The sequence below is a fragment of the Eublepharis macularius genome, chromosome 8 (assembly GCF_028583425.1).
Source record: "Eublepharis macularius isolate TG4126 chromosome 8, MPM_Emac_v1.0, whole genome shotgun sequence".
Classification (NCBI taxonomy): domain Eukaryota; kingdom Metazoa; phylum Chordata; class Lepidosauria; order Squamata; family Eublepharidae; genus Eublepharis; species Eublepharis macularius.
Window position 1 is genome coordinate 103,225,328 of NC_072797.1, and position 16,791 is coordinate 103,242,118.

General features: G+C 41.0%; 1 protein-coding gene across 1 annotated transcript in view; it reads right to left on the reverse strand.

The window, feature by feature from the left end:
• The window catches only part of GLIS3 (GLIS family zinc finger 3), a 226,157-nt gene extending 209,953 nt beyond the window's left edge, over nt 1–16,204 (reverse strand). The window contains exon 1 of the mRNA XM_054987139.1: nt 15,826–16,204. Within this exon, the coding sequence (XP_054843114.1) occupies nt 15,826–16,204 (379 nt within the window). The remainder of the gene's footprint in view (nt 1–15,825) is intronic.
• Nucleotides 16,205–16,791: the final 587 nt, after the last annotated feature.

The following is a 16,791-nucleotide window of genomic DNA, read 5'->3' on the forward strand; positions in this document are numbered from 1 at the left end:
CATATCTTAATGGCATTGTGAATTAGAGTTTGCACAAGATTCTTTGTTCATTTTTTATATATACCTAGATTTCCAAATTGATAATTGTCAGGTAAGGAGATTTTGTTATTAATGAGTAATTTTTGGAGAGATATTCTAAAAATGGATACCCTTTCTCAAGGAAATATGTTGTTTTAGGAAAGTCTGCTGATTGTTATCCATTTCCTCAGTAGATTGCTGAGGAAACTTACAAAGGGTAGGGGAATTGTCTTTTTAATGGCATCAGTGTTGCAATGTTGCCATTTAATTTTTAAACATAATTTTAAAATTAATTTTAATTTTTAAAATTAATAATAATATACTTTGTAAACTGCTCTGAGTGGGTGTTAAGTCATCCTGAAGGGTGATATATAAATCACCCTTCAGGTTGTTGTTGTTGTTTTAAAAATTCAGGAAAAATTATTGGTTGATGTTCAACCAATCAGAATGCAAGGGAATAAAGGGGGGGGGAGGAAGGCAGGGCCAGGCATCACACCAAAGAAAACTTTCTACACTTCAAAAAAGCCCCAGCTTGATTTTGCTGGGGCGGGCGGGGAAGCATCAGGGTATGTGTGCAGGGAGAAAAGCTGCAGAAAAACCAGGGAAAGATCAATTCTCTTGTTGCCTTTCTCCATGCGGAATGTAAAGTATGGAATGCAAAAAAGTCTGGGAAGCAGTTTGGAGACTGAATCGGAGTATTTTGACTGTGTGTGCAGAACTATGGAGAGAAATTGATTCAATATGGAGCCAGAACCGATGGAAAAGTCCCATGTGGAAAAAAAACCCTCAACTGCAGGGGCAGGGGTGTGACTCAGTAGGAGAACACCTGCTTTGTATATAGAGGGTCGCAGGTTCACTTCCTGGCATCTCCTGGCATCCTTGGTCTTAGCCCAGCGACTCCTTTTTTGGGCAGAATGCATGGAGAGATGGTTCTACAAATTCAGAAAAACACTCTAGACCAACAAAAAATGCAAATTTTAATATTATTAATGCAATTATTTTCTGCCTCATCTGAAAGTGTGTTTCCAGTCTCTGGGATTTTGGGTCTTTAAAAAAAAAAAAAATCATGGGTCCTTTTTCAACTCCAAGATACACTGGAATTTCTTTTGGGGTAGAACTATGTCCCCAAATACAATTACTCTGTGTGTGTGTTTCTTCTGAGTGCTTCCAAAGTGATATTCACACAAATGTGGTAGGGAAAGTATTCCTCCTGTCAGCTTCTTGCTTTGTTTCTCTCCCCACTATGCTCCTTTCATCATCAAACTCTCTAGTTACTGTTTACTGTTAATTGACTTTCAATATGGTCAGTTTCATCTCTTTGCTTGTTAAAAATAGTTTTGTTGACTCAACTTTTTCTGCATATGTCAGAAGTCAAACACGATAGAATGCAGACTTCTACAAAATGAGCGGCGGGGGGGGGGGGGGGAGCTAGATGTTCCAACGTTGACAGGTATGTTCTTCAACGCAACAAAGCTCAATGCCGCTGTTGTTGGTTGTCTCTGACTCAGCCAAGCAGAAATTAGGAGCTAGTCTGAGGATTAATTCTACACATCACTCCAGAGAAATCTCAGTGAAATTCAGCTGAAATTTAGGGATTGCACCAGAGCTATAGTTGGTGATTTATAGCCCATAGGACAATCTTAGACAAGTAACCCCCTCCAAAAAAGAATTTTTTTTGTTAGCAACATAATAGTGCTACTGTCTTGTTTGTCAATTATGCACTCTCTATTATATACAGAATAACAAAAAAGAGCTGCAATTCATTTAAAAATGGAGCAGGTGAGGTGACAGGGCAGGAGAGGACAACCTAAAAGAGGGCAGGACAGCAGAGCCTAGGGAGTTAATTGCTGTTGGTGGGAAACAAAGCCCGGGAAAGAGAGAAGACTGCAAAGAAAAGCCAACTCTTTTGTGCATTTCAAACTCATATGTTCTGTTGTCTCCTCACCACAGAACATGGGCAGAAGCAGTTTCAGCCTGCAGCATTTTCACTTAAAACACCCATACAGCTGCTGTTGGCTCCATTTGTGAAACCACATTACTTACGTGGCCTCATGTAAGTTTTACAATGGTGGCAACAGCAGCACATGGGTTGGTTGAAGATGTGAAAGTGGTGAGTGGGGCAGGCTCAGGCTGGTTCTGGCCATGCCATAGTTGCAAGGAAGTAAGGGCCTGCATGTATATGGGAGGCACAACACTCCTGTTGAAGTTCCAATCAAAAGTCCTCAAATTATCCACCAACAAATGTGAGGAAGATTTTATAACATTGTTCTGAGTGGGGGAAGCACCGCAGCTGAACAGCACCACAGCCAGGTAATACCCTTTATGCTCCAACAGGAGACAGTACTAAGAAAGCTCCCCATAAAAACCCAGAATGCAAACAAGTACAGAGAGAAGTCGTGCATAAGGTGGTTTGCAACAATGCTCCTTTCACCATTCCCATTAAGTCACACAAGAGATAGTTTATCATAAATTACAACCATTTAGAAATGTTTTCTCTTTCTCTATTTGCCATGCTTTGCACTTTAAATAGATGACTGCACAGAATTCTCCACAGTTGCCAAGAGCAGCAAAAGGTTCACAAAAATTGCGGCAGAGCTTCCCAGATTGCACCATTCCCTGATTAAGATTCTAGAGCTAAATTGGTATTTTGAGGCACACTTTGTTCTGAGGATACTATTTAATGAGAGAACAGTTGTAATGTGATTATCTGTGACTAGGAAAGCAATTGCAGATTTGCCACCACGTGTTCAAACGGCACCTTCAGCAAATATACCCGGAACCGCTTACACTTCATAACCACTATCCTTAGAAACATGCTAACAGGATGATGACAGGGCAATGAAAGCATATTTTCAAAATGCCAATTTTTAACAGATTGCCTAAAAATGCATTTCACTTTGAGAACATATAAAAATAATGAAAAAGGCCTTTACACAGAGCACATTTTTATAGTCTTATCTACATGTTATGTTCGTGGGAAATGATACAGAATCTAAATATCACTCGTAAATCACAGCATGCAAATAGTCAGCATGCAGACTATCTGCATGCTGCCACAAACTAGATAGTCCTTGGAGAAGAAACTTTTACTTTCCCCAACATCATCACTACCCTAACTTGAAGCTGGTTGTTTCTAACACAAGGAGACTTGTGTTGTACCCTTATGACCTTACAGCAGGGGTCTTTCACTCATGGGCTGGAACCCTCAGATGAAAGATGCAGGCGCACCTAGTAGGTCATGACGAACCCTTATAGAGCCACCATTTTTGCTGCTTTTTGAAAGTGTCTGCTGCTGGTGCACATGATTAGAGAGCAAGTGCTTCCTGTATCTCTGTCCACATATGCTGAGAGGAATAGCAGGATGTCAAGGCAAAGCCATTCAGAAGGAGAGAGAATTCCTGCAAAAGCTCTCCCTTGGTTTCTCTCTTTTCCCTGACCAGCACAGCTGGACTCCTCCAAAAGCCATCAATCCTCCAATCCTCCATGCACGCTTCCAAATCAAATCTGGGGTTCTTCCTTTTCCTATTACATGACTGTGTTATCATCTGGCTTCCTGTGACATGCCTGTAGCTTAGTGGGTTCTAGGTTTGCCAACTGCAAGTTGCGAAATTCCTGAAGATCTGGGAGTGGAGACTTGGGAAGCAATGGTTTGGGAGAGTGGAGGGATCCCAACGGAATGGAATGCTACAGAGTCTACACTCTAAAGCAGCCTTTTTCTCCAGAGAAAAACTCCTACACAATCTGAAAAATGCAGGAGGGCAGGCAAGTTGCTCCAGTTCTCTGGTGTAAGGTTGACTATTATTTCAGTCGTCATGAGAGATTGAGGCTGCATACATAATCATCATGAGGAGGAATTGTACGGAGAGGGGCTATGATGACAGGCAGGCGTATTACAGACTTATCAGTTTCAATATCCTTTTTAATTGTTGAGACTTCTTTTTTGTGCTACCTATTAAAAATGAAACCAGTTGATTAAAAATTTGAATGCCACATCTTATTAAGGAACGGAATAAAAAGGTCAAAGACTGAACATAACAGGAGATACTGTCACCCAAATAGGCAGTCTCCTAATTAGTTGGGGGAATTAGCTTAAAGGAGACAAGCAAGAGGGTGTAACTGGGATTCTCCACCTATATTTACAGGTGGATATTATAGGGATTCTTCTCTTAGAGAACTCTCAAAGAAAGCAGGCAGATGTTCAACTGGAAAGGATTTTTTTTTATTAAAGAGAAATAAAAAGGCAAAATCACACACAGCACGCATACAAGGCTAACCAAGAAAATCAGGAAGGAAAGGCCAGGGAAGGTGATAGTTACCAGTCTCAAAGATTGGAGTCCACAGAGGCAGCAGCAAAACAACCAGTGTTTTACGAGGAGAGGAGGAGAAGAAGTCCAAATGGATTGGGGGAGGTGCGGATGGATCCAAGAAAACACACACACACTCATTGGTAGCTAGGAAGTTCAGTTACAGGGCAAAATGCTCCCTGGGGCAAGCTGACATCTTTGCCCCCAAACAATAACTTGAAGAATTTCTCTGGAGGTAGACAATAAGATAGAAGAGGTTTCCTGAGGTGGACTATAGGTGTACATGGTGCTTGATGACCTTTTGAGTACTGGATGAGAAAAGCTACCAGGTTTGATGAATAACATTAGGTGGTGCATTATCAAGATAAGGGAAAGAGGGAGGTGAGGTAGGGCACTGATGAGATGAGTCAAGGGTTTCCCCGGGAGCCTCATTGTCCTAAATTATGCATCTCTCGGGGGCAAGGAGGGGTGTTTAGTCAGCCAGCTGCTCTGACTCTACTTTTAAAATGTTTTTCCAGGCCCTTTTACCTGGCTGGCATATTTCAAGCCAGGCAGCGTCTTGCACTTATATGAGGAAGGATATTTATGATTTGATATCTATAAACTGCCCCTCAGTGAAAGGAGGGGTCTTATTGCTAACAATAGCTTTTAACAAAAAGTGATTAAGAGCTGGCACCGTGCTAGCACTATTTGAGGCACTGTATGTTTTAATTTATAACACTAGATCAATTCTGACACAAAGCCCAGTGGAAAAGGTAAGTTATACATACATACATACTCTTCAGAGATATTTATAACAGAGATGGGCACGAGCAGCAATACCAACAAAAAAAAGCCACAAACAGCCCAATCTGCTGTTCACGAACAAGCTGTTCATGAGGCCCCATTCTAAATGAACAGGTGGTTATTGCAAGCCTCCTTCATTGCTGTTTATTGCTGTTCGTCAAGCCAGACAGTCTGGCACCTGCAATCAATTCCCTTGGCAATTTAGGCAGGGATTGTCTGAACTCCCAATCTAAGCCTAATATAGCTTGATAGGCAGGTCTTCCTTTCAAGTGTGGAGCTCCAAATTTGTTACAAGGGAGCAAAGACCAGGGAGGAGAGGGGCTCCCAGCTCTAGCTTAGTTTGCAGACAGTGGAGAGGGAGAGACAGTTGCTGTTGGCATTTTGATAGAGAGAGTGCATTGGAGCTTGAATTTTCTTTGTGTATGGTGGGATAGGAATCTACCCCTTCAAGTTCCAGGGCTGCTGCCAGGCTCTGGGCCAAGCTATTATTTATTATTGGTACCATTCCTGCAGGCTGCTCAGGTAAGATTACTGAGAGTGGTGCGGTAGGGATTTACCGCTTCAAGTTCTAGGGCTGCTGCCAGGCTCTGGGCCAAGCTATTATTTATTATTGGTACCTTTCCTGGTGCCTGCTCAGGTCAGGTTCCTGGGAGTGGTGCAGTAGGGATCTTGACCAAACTTGGATGATGGCTGGAGGAGAGCCTGCTGGCCCCCATGGACAGCCAACCATGAACATGTTCATGAACAGGGCCATGTTCATGGTTGTTTGTGAGTCCCTGTTCGTCGATGGCAACGAACAACAAACATCATGTTCACGGGGGGGTTTTCTGTTCATGCCCATCTCTAATTTATAACTACCAGGATGACTCCTGAATTTGCTGGAGTGGTATGTGAAAAACTTATTTTTTTTTCCAATTAGGATTTAAGCTAACAATTACTCAGTTACATACAAATACAGTATTTAAAAAAAAATTATCTAAAGTAACTTGGGCCAACAGAAGTTTTTACAACGACAACAAACATTTAAATTTAAATGGAAATAAAGGAAAATAAACCACTAGTGCACTCTGTTAGCGGCTTCAAGAAGTTTGCATACACACATACACAAACTCCCAGGAATTTAGCCTGGAGACTGCAATGTGCTAAATTCTGTTGTTTTGGCAAGAGACATGAACACCACAGGAATTCACCCAAACCGATTTCTATTGGCTTCAAGTGAATCTCTCATCCTATTGCTGTAAGTCTTCATTTGTGAGTGTGATTCCCTTGTGATTTAAATCTTGTTTTGTATTTGCATTTTGTTTAACCATTTCAAAGCTACTAGGATGCACAAAGCTGAAAAGAAGTAGTCTGGCATGTTGAATACAAACCTATGAGTTTATCATTTAATTGCTTCAGTGTAAAACATTGTCAATTGTCAGGCTTTACTGAGCCTCTGGAAACTGATTAAAGGCAGCCAGTGGGGAGAAAAATAAATGAGGATGGAATTCAGCTTTTTGTGCACGGAGTCCTGTAGCATACTGATGAACTCCTTTTCAAGACCATGCCAAGTGACAATCACCCTAAAGAGTAAAATAATAACTATGTAAAGGGGATTTCAAGTGTGGCTTAAGCCACTTAGTGATTAACATTTTTTCACATAACACTGTTCAGAAATCTGTGCCGCTGTTATTTACATTAAAGCCTTTTGTGGCAATTACACAAAAATTTGTCCTAGCTGATCAGATGTTCATTATTCTCACACAACTTAATAGTCTGAAGGCTATACATCTTTTTTCCATAGTGACAAAAACCATCCCACCTCCACTACCACTACGACCACAGATATCTTTATGAATAAATTTTTAAAAATGTAGTTGGATTTTAACAGCCCTGCTAGATAAATTATGTGAATTACATTAACATTTTCCTTGAATTATGTGCATTTTATTTCACTCCATTTTCATGCAGTCAGTGGAATCTTAACTATTGTAGCTTGGTAAGCCTGTGTAGAATTTCTTATGAATGTACAATGAGTAAATAAATATGTGAATAAAAAATACTAAGGATTTTTTTCTGTTCAGTTAATTCATTTCAATAACATGTAGTGTGATCCTTGAAACAGTCACATCTTAGAAAGCTGTAAATCTGCATTTACTACAACCTAACTTACTATTTATTTTATTTTATTTTATTTTATTTTATTTTATTTTGACTTTTATTCCGCCCTTCCCACAAGCGCACTCAGGGCAGATTACAACAAATTAAAAACACATCACATAATTTATATATCATAAAACAGTAAAAATATTTTAAAACGTTCAAACAGCACAACATACCAACAATATAATAACTAGATGGCACCAATCAACATACGCTAATTAAAAAGCAAGATGGCAGCCAGCCCTAATAAGGAGGGTTCAGATCTTTCACTTCTCCTCTTTTCAGCCAGCAGAGGCCTAGCCCAGCCCCAACCATACTCCTGGTGGAACATTTCTGTCTTGCAGGCCCGGCGAAACAATAGCAAGTCCTGCCGGGCCCTGTTCTCAATAGACAGAGAGTTCTACCAGTTCGGAGCCAGGACCAAAAAAGCCTTGGCTCTGATTGAGGTCAGGCGGGCATCCCTTCGGCCAGGGACCACCAATAGTCTCCTAACTGAAGCATCCGCAGGGGCACATATAGGGAGAGGCAGTCCTGCAGATACACTGGTCCAGTACGCATAGGGCTTTATAGGTTAATACCAAAACTTTGTATCTGATTCAGTACTCCACTATAACCTCTGAGCTGCAACCACCCAATTCTTCTTGTCCGTCATATCTATTATGTCTTGGTACAGAGACTAGGCTTCCACTATGTCTTATTTTAAATTAGCAAAAAACAAGATAAAATTTGTGCAGAGAGAGAATAAATTTTAATTCACTCTGAGAGTCCTACATGTTTTGTTTAAGCTTCGTCAGGGAATCTGTAAAATATTATGGACACTTCCCACAGCAACAGCAAAAAATCATGTGTCCAAATATGTTATAGATCCCCTTGATGAAGTGTATGTGAAATGCATAGTGGTCTCAAAGTGAATTAAAATTAATTTTCCCACTGTGCCAGTTGTCTTGTTTTGGTGCTTGGTGTGGATCTCCTTTTCTTGGAAAGATGCAATAACCAGTAACTGCAAGGATCCTGCACAGCTAGCTACTACTATTTTACAGTGTTTAAAACTTCATTTTGGCAGCCACCCAAGCAGCCAGTTCTGTTGGTATATGCATTATCACTAGGGCTGCCAGGTCCCCTGGATCCCAAACCTGGTGATGGTGTGTATGTGTGTATTTGGAGGATCTCCTTGTCGTGCAGAAAAAGATTTCATTCCTGGCATGACAAGGAACCTGTGTGGGGCTGATTTAATTTGACACTAGATTAGAGGGGGCGATTTTTATCAAATCAGCCCCATGGTAAGGCAAAGTGGGCTAGGGAGTTCTGGTGCATGGTGTCGTTTATGACTTGCTCAGGCCTAATGGTTCCAGAAGCCTGGAGGTCTTGTTACCAAAACGGAATGGGGGTGGGATTTGAAGGTGGGAACATTTGCTTCCCCCTTTTTTTGCTCACGTTGTACCTAATTTATACATAAGAGATAAAGTCAAGGGAGCCTGAGGAACTATATGGTTGATTTCATACTGAACTTTTGAAATGGCCTGAAAAAAGGAGTTTGTAAGGCCTACTTGAAACTAATACCCCAGCCAAGCATTGAAGCATCCTCCTAAGCAATCATTTAGCTTGCTGTTAACAGTTTTATAGATTTAGTTTAATAGTTTAAGCATGAATCAGCCTGTAAACTGCTTAAGATAGCAACTAAGTCCAGTGCTGGTTTAACGGGAAAACCAGCTCAGCATCTGGCTTATGCTACATGAGTGTAAAGTAAACCTTGTGCCGGTGTGACTATGATAGCATAGGAACCAGAAATCAAGGGGCATGACAAAGGAACAGGGATTAGTTGATATTCTAAGCCCCTTCAAGCTGCATCCCATCTTTGGCACCAACATAACATTATATGGGTGCATAAACATTTCCATTAAACTTCAACAGAACTGAAGAATAACCTCTGCCCACCTCCCCCTATTCTGTCTTCCACAATGCCTATAAAGCCAGAGCACTGCTAGATACCTATTAAGTCTGCAGCTAATTACAACACTATATAAACCTAGCCAAGGTACCTGTATCTTAGATGACAGTGAATGCTATGGGGCTACATCAGACGTTTAGAACATATATGAGAGGATTTTGGTTGATGGGAACGCTATAGAAAAAGGAACTTTGCACAAAAATAAGACACTATACACTAACAGCTAAAGAGAAAAGTAAAAACACCATTACAGCATATTGGTAACACTGCTTTGCTCAGGATCTTTACAGATATTCCACAGAAACAATAACCTTGATCCTCCACTCTTTCAGCTGAAGATGCAAGGGCAAAATAAGCAACAACAACAACAACAACAAAAGAGTTGCAAAGACCATTTGTAGAAATGCAGATAGGGCCTCAATGCTGGTAGGTCATTACTACATGCAGTAGGGAAAACAGGATGGTACTTTGTTCCCTTCTTTGGTGTATTCTGCATATGGGCAATGGCATCTCAACATCAGCATGTACAGGTTGGCTGTCCCCAGTTTCCTGTCATAGGGCGTCAGAGACATGTCTCGCCTTGATTAAGGAGCGGCACCAGGGGTGCTGTGGATGCAAGTTGCAAAGGAGCATTTCTGTTGATGATTACTTCTTTGCAGAATAAGCATGGCACTAGTGACATACCAACACTAGAGTGCGCCAGCACCAGGATGGAACTTAGGATGAGGGTCTTAGTTTAATTTTATCCATAATAATTTATTTTAATTTATTTGCTTCATGCTTTGCCTTTCTTCCCAGCAGAGACCCAAAGTGGCTTACATCATTCTCCTTTCCTCCATTTTATCCTCACACAACTACCCTATGAGATGGAGTAGGCTGGAAGGCTGCAACGGGCCCAAGGTCACCAAGTGAACTTCCAGGACAGAGTGGGGACTTGAGCCTGGGCCTCCCGCATCCTACTCCAATATTCGTCAATATATCAGTTAAAACTCCCCCCCACACACACACACACTTTTGCCCATCAGGATACCATGATGACCCTAGTTTGCTTCAGTCTTTCCATCTTGCCATCACTACAAAAACCAGCCCTGGTTGGGCAGGCTAGAGGCCAGCTGCAATTCTGAGTCAATGAATATTTGGAGTATCAAGACTGGCTGCCTAGTGTGTGCAGAAATTAAATACTTGTTGTTACTTAAACATACCACACTGATTGGCTAAAGCACAACAGCTTTTAAGGCTAACTGGGAGTTTAAAGGCAGCAAAAAATGTTTAAATGCTTTCCAGTAACCACCATTCCTGTCAGTGTTTCTCTCCCGGTCAAATGGGTGGCCATGAAGGTTTACATATTACCACCTACCAGATACTTGAGAAAATACTTTTTCCATCCCACTTGCAAGTTTGCTAAATTGCTCATGAGTTTCACAGTCCCACTATATGACGTATGTCATAAATCACAACCAAACACTGTATGGTTAGTTTTGAATTAGTAATGGCAAATGTGTCATACAGTCAGATTTTTTAAAGAACTCAGCACATACAGATGAATTTTTAATGTGGATAGGACTAACTTGCTCAGTCCAGCACGCTGAGCTCATCTTATGATTCATTCGGAGTTAGTATCAGTGGTTCAAAATCTGGTAATGAGAATTTAACAAATAGAATGTAACAAACAGTACCTCAGTTCAGGCCAGTTCAAATGTTACTTGTGCAGAGGGTGGCAAAACACATTTCTAATCGATGCCACGAACATTTACATTAAAATGCCATTGGGGTCAGGCCAATCACGTGAAATATTCCTACCACTTCTTGAAATTGGTGTACAGATGCTGCAGGTGATTCAAGAGAGTTGCCCAATCAGTCTAATACAAATGCCCAGTTTCCCTGAATGGAGGGATCCTCTGCCAAAGCATTTAATGATAAGTAGCTTCCACCTGGGGTAATTTGAACAGCCCACAAAGCTAAGTTTTTGTGAAAGTTTCATCTTCATATATTTTTCAAGCATTTGCACATCAAGTTCAAAGAACAGAGAGGCAGTGCTTATGTTGCCTGATCCATGAGAAACAGAAAATTCCAACCTATAAGTTAAGGTTCAGATTTTATAAATGCGCTAGAGTTTGTTCATGTTCAACTCCATTTTATTGTCAGGTTCCTGTCCTATTGTGTGACATGACAAGATTGAATCTATGATAGATTGCCGTTTTCACACTGTCTATAAAGAGCGCGAGACTCACGGAAGGCTGCCTGCCGGCTTCCTCGCCCGATTTTTAACACCATCCGATTACAAAATGCTATAAATCGCTGTTTGTGGCGTTTTGTAGACAGATGGCATCAAAAATCACGCGAGAAAGCTGGCAGCCTTCCGTGAGTCTCGCACTATTTATAGACAATGTGAAAACGGCCATGTGAAAGCACTATGTATGGATGTGAAAGTTGGTCAATGAAGAAAGATGACAGGAAGAAAATTAATTCATTTGAAATGTAGTGCTGGAGGAGAGTTTTACTATGGGTGGCCCAAAAGACAAATAAGTGGTTCTAGATCAAATCAAGCATGAATTCTCCCTGGGAGCTAAAATGACAAAACTGAGGCCACCATACTTTGGTCACATCATGAGAACACAAGACTGTCTGGAAAAGTCAATAATACAAGGAAAAACTGAAGGCAGTTGAGAAGAGGAAGACCCAAAGTGAGATGGCATAACTCAATAAAGGAAGTAATGTCTTCCAGTTTGCAAGATCTGAGCAAGGCTGTGAATGACAGGACATTTTGGAAATCTTTCATTCAGAAGGTCATCATAAATCAGAAGTGACTTGATGGCACATAACACATATACAAGCAGAGTTAAACCTTCATTGAAGTCAATAGGCATAATAGGGTGTAACTCTGTTTAGGATTGCACTGTTAGTATACAGAAGGTAATACAACATTAAACAAAATCAAGAGCCATACAATTGTTCCTGTTCAGACTTGCCCTTCTCATCCAGAATGTAAAGTGGAAAAAGAGTCTGTTCTGAATTTCTTTGAAGCATACATTAAAAACATTACCCTGTTCAGGACCAAAGACAAGTGCAGTCTTTCAAATACTTCTTTTCTAATGTTTCTGTTCCATTGACAAATTGGTAGTATATGCATTAAATTCAAATATGCTTACTGACTCAGCTAGAAACAACTGTAGTCCCCTTAGTGATCCAAGGCCAGCTACAAATTACATTAACAAATACATTACAATTAAATTCATCCTAAAAACATGTTGAACTATTGTTGCCAACAAGAACCTTCTTGGTTTTATACATGCACACACTTTTTATTTTGGGGAAAAAAGAGAACACCCTATGTTTTTCAAATAAGTGATAGCAACAAGACTATTAACAAAAAGCAACATCAAAATGACGTTCCTTGAAATCCTCAGAGAGAGAGATTAGAGCTATGAGAGGCATCATAACTTCTTGATAAATATCCATCAAATAATCCCAACTGCCTCAAATCCAGTTTAGTAAACTCCCCTAAAATTGATTTAAACATATCCTTTAAAAGCATGTTTGGACATTTTGAGATGGGGCCAAAATGACTCAAAGTGACTCAAAGAAAGAGCAGCTCAGCATAGCTGAGTTCTATGTTAGCCACCCCCTCCTTAGCAGAGTAAGAATTATACCAAAATTGAGGTGAAGGCATGCCTAATTTTCTAATGCACTGGTTTAAATTTATAGAGTGAATGTAGTTCAGAGGAAGAATTTGGGATTGTGAAGTTCAGGTGTAACATTTTTTCCCATCAAATTTCAGTGTAATAGGATCTATAGATTGATTTATACAGCAACAGTAACTGCTTGGAATCTTGATACTGAATACTTTGACTTGGATGTAAGCTCCATTGACTTTAGTAGAATTTTCTATGGGTGCCATTTACAAAATTGTTTCTGGTGGTTTTAATGAAACACAATTTTATACAGTTTTTTTAAAATCTATTGCCTGCCATGTGTCCTGGTCTGAGAGAAACATGACCTTATAAATGTTTTAAATAAATAGATAAGTGAAAGGGCAATATAAGGGAAAACAGCTCTACCCAGCAAAGCATGAGTTCAAAAATTAAAATCTTCCACTCTATTGTTACTGGAATTGCCAGGTCCTCTTACTGTACCAGCAGGAGGGAGTGACTCTGCATTCACCTTACTCTTCTTTTTTTGTGTAAGAAGTGCACTTCGCACCAGGACCCAAATAGGTCCGATTCGGCCCATTTGGGGCCCAAACAGGCCTGCTGCGAAGTGCACGAGAGCTCTCAGGGTAGTGCAATGATGTCATTCCCAGGAATGACGTCATCCACCTCTTTGGGAGCACGCTTGGGATGCCTGTTCCCCTGCCTCCTGCTCCACCCCAGCCAGATAAGTGGAGGTGGGGGTGGAAGGTGGGAGAAGGGGATCCCCTGCCCCCAACAGAGGAATGATGCCCCTAATTGTCACACCCTGGCCTCATGAATAAGCCAGGAAGCATAGCTTACACCCTTCTTTTAAAACAAAAATTAGGAGGAGTTTGCTCTCCTTAAATGGTTTATCATTGAGTGATTGGCACTAACATCTGGGTAAACTGAGTTCAGGGTGTGAGGTTTTAAAATCAGTTTTAAATTAGCAGGAGTTCAAGTAAGAACCCCTATTTTTTATTATGAAAATTCTATCTACCCTGATTTTTAGAGAATAGTAAATCTCCTGTGATTTATTCTCCTTTTGTTTTGGCTCTTCCCTCGCAGCAGCAGCAGGCAGGCACTGGACCTGCACAGCAGCATCTTGTTTTTCTTAACAGCACCAATCCGATCCCAGTGAAAGACAGCCCTTATGTTATTAATTAAATCTGTTGGTGGGAAGGGGAAATATACACAATGCACAAGTGCATTTTTTTCTGTTGCTACCCAGGTAATGGCATTGTCTCCCTGCCAATTGTGCCCTCTCACCACCTATCAGCTATGGAAACATTTGGAAGGGGGAATGTGCAGACTTCAATCATAGGCTGCAATTCTAAGGACACTTCCCTGGGAGTAAGCTCTATTAAATAACATGGGACTTACATATGAGTAGACCTGTTTAGGAGGGTGCATCTTGGTTCGTTTTGCATGCTATCCAGGCACTGGTCTGTCTCCCCCACCCCCAGCACGGGACTTGGACGGTCAGTTACTGTAAGGAAAAGTGCTACAAGTGGTATGTTCAATCATTCATACTTGAAGGCCCAGAAGACTTCAATCATAGGTTGCAAATCTAAAGACACTTCTCTAGGAGTATGCACTACTGAATAACATGGGACTTACATCTGAGTAGACCTGTTTAGGATTACTTCCTCTCCCCCCCCCCTCCTGTGAGCCATTTGACTATTCTGGCCTTTCAAAAACAATCCTGCCTGCCCACAGCAAAAGGAAAACTTATGGGCAAAACACAGGTCCTTTTAAGCAACTGGTAGGGGGCGGGTCCTGACAATCATGCTGCCTGCCTGCCTGCCTGCCCGCCCTTTGGTTGATGGAGATTGGTAGCAACTAATGCAAGAATACCCCCTCGTTGTGGGGACAAAACTGCAAAGCACAAGGAAACATGGCACCAACAGGCAACCGCAGGATACAAAAGCAATAATTTATTGGCATTACAGAAAAAGGAAATATAGCAGAATTATTTTTAATGCTGCCACTTTCCCACTACCCCTTTGCTAGCCAGTTTCCCACCTTAGTGCACTTCTGCCAAACCTTGCCTTCTTCAGAGTACATAATTCCTTCAGAGTCCAGTAGCACCTTTAAGACTAACCAACTTTACTGTAGCATAAGCTTCGTCAGATACACATCTGAGGAAGAGAACTGTGATTCTCAAAAGCTTATGCTACAGTAAAGTTGGTTAGTCTTAAAGGTGCTACTGGACTCTTCGATTTTGCTACTACAGACTAACACGGCTAACTCCTCTGGATCTATAATTCCTTCAGAAATCCCAGATCCAAAACTAAAACAGAATTTTTTTCAGTACATATCCCTAATGGCAAGTCTACCAACAGCAGCAAGACCTGTCAATAGGATCCCTTGATAATGATCATATCATGCACGTACTGCAAGATCAACATAAGCTTCCTGTTTCTTTCTGGGTACAATTTAGAATGCTGGTTTTGACCTACAAAATCCTAAATGGCTCTGGTCGGTACTTATATTGTCTAGGTACCTGTCAAAGGCTTTGCTAGTCTCCCTCTTCTGGGTTTGAAAATATGCTTTGCTTCAGTTATGGTGCTATTTTCCTATAGAATTTAATGCTATTTTTTTTTTGCTATTATATAAACATACGATATTTTGATCCATTTGATTAGTTTTATTGGAGGATAAGAAAATGATTATGGACAACAGAGGTGAAATGGGCAAAGTTAAAAACACAGCTCTTGCTCAAACCACCGAAGGGCTAGTAGTGAGTCCCACAGAAACAAAAACAGTACCAGGTCTGGGATATACTGAGAATTCCTTTGAAACAAGATACATGTAGCTTGTGAGAGGGAGAGGGAAAAGAAAAATCTTTGCATTGTTCTAAGCATTCCCACAATATTAAAGGATAGGTTTGCAATATAGTTTCAACAATATTACGAGGTCTGTTGGAAGACAATTTTAGGGGAATAAGGAGTCCTACCTTTCACTGTGCTTGTAGGGAAACTGTTTCCAAACTCCTGCTGTTTTGGCTTCAGCAGCTGTGGAGCTGGTAGCCCTGGAGGCTGGGGAACCTGGAATAAAGGCTTCCCATTTGTAAGCATTTGTCTCCTGGGACTTAAGGCCGGGAGGTGAATATTGCTATCATTGCTCTGTGGAGCTACACCTCCTCCAAGAGATGTCTTTAAATGTAAGCTGGTAGATAGACTTCCATTAGCTGGGCTTGGGGTGTTACTGTTAGTTGAGGACCTTGGAGTTCCTGTGTGAATTCTAACAGGTGGGATCTGCTGTCCATTGATCATCCCAGGACTGCGCAGAGTGCTTTTTGTCCGATGGTTCATATGGCATGATCTCGCATTCATTGTCAAATGGCTGTGCTCTCAAAAATACGCAGCACAAATCCCCAGGTGGTGGTGAAGACATCAGTTTACAGTCAGTGAGTTATCCATAGCGCATTAAACCTGTTAAAAGGGGAAAGGAGGAGGTGCAATAAAACAACTTACACTTATAAAACACAAGAGGTCAGAACAATGTTTCATGTTTAACTGCACAGGGGAAACTATTGATTGTTTAGGCATCAAAGTAGAAGCAATCACAGAGGAAAAGCTCTGAGGATAGGGATAAATGGTTACTGAAAACCGTAATGAAGGGAAATTGTGCCCCTGCAAAAGCAGAAGTTAATGGTGAGGTCAACTGCTTTTGTATTAGTTAACTAGCCATGAAATGTGAAGTAAGTGAAAGAAGTCCGTCCAGAGTGAAAAGCTAACTATTGACTAGAAACTAGCATTCAGAAGAGCATCACTGTCCTATTCTTTCATTTCTACCTTGTGCTAATATACACAGTTGTTAAGCAGTAGTCATGATGGGAAATCAGAGTCAGTTTACTTTCTAAGGGCCAAGGCTCCATAAAACAGAGATAAGCACAACATACCTAATCCACCAGCAAGGG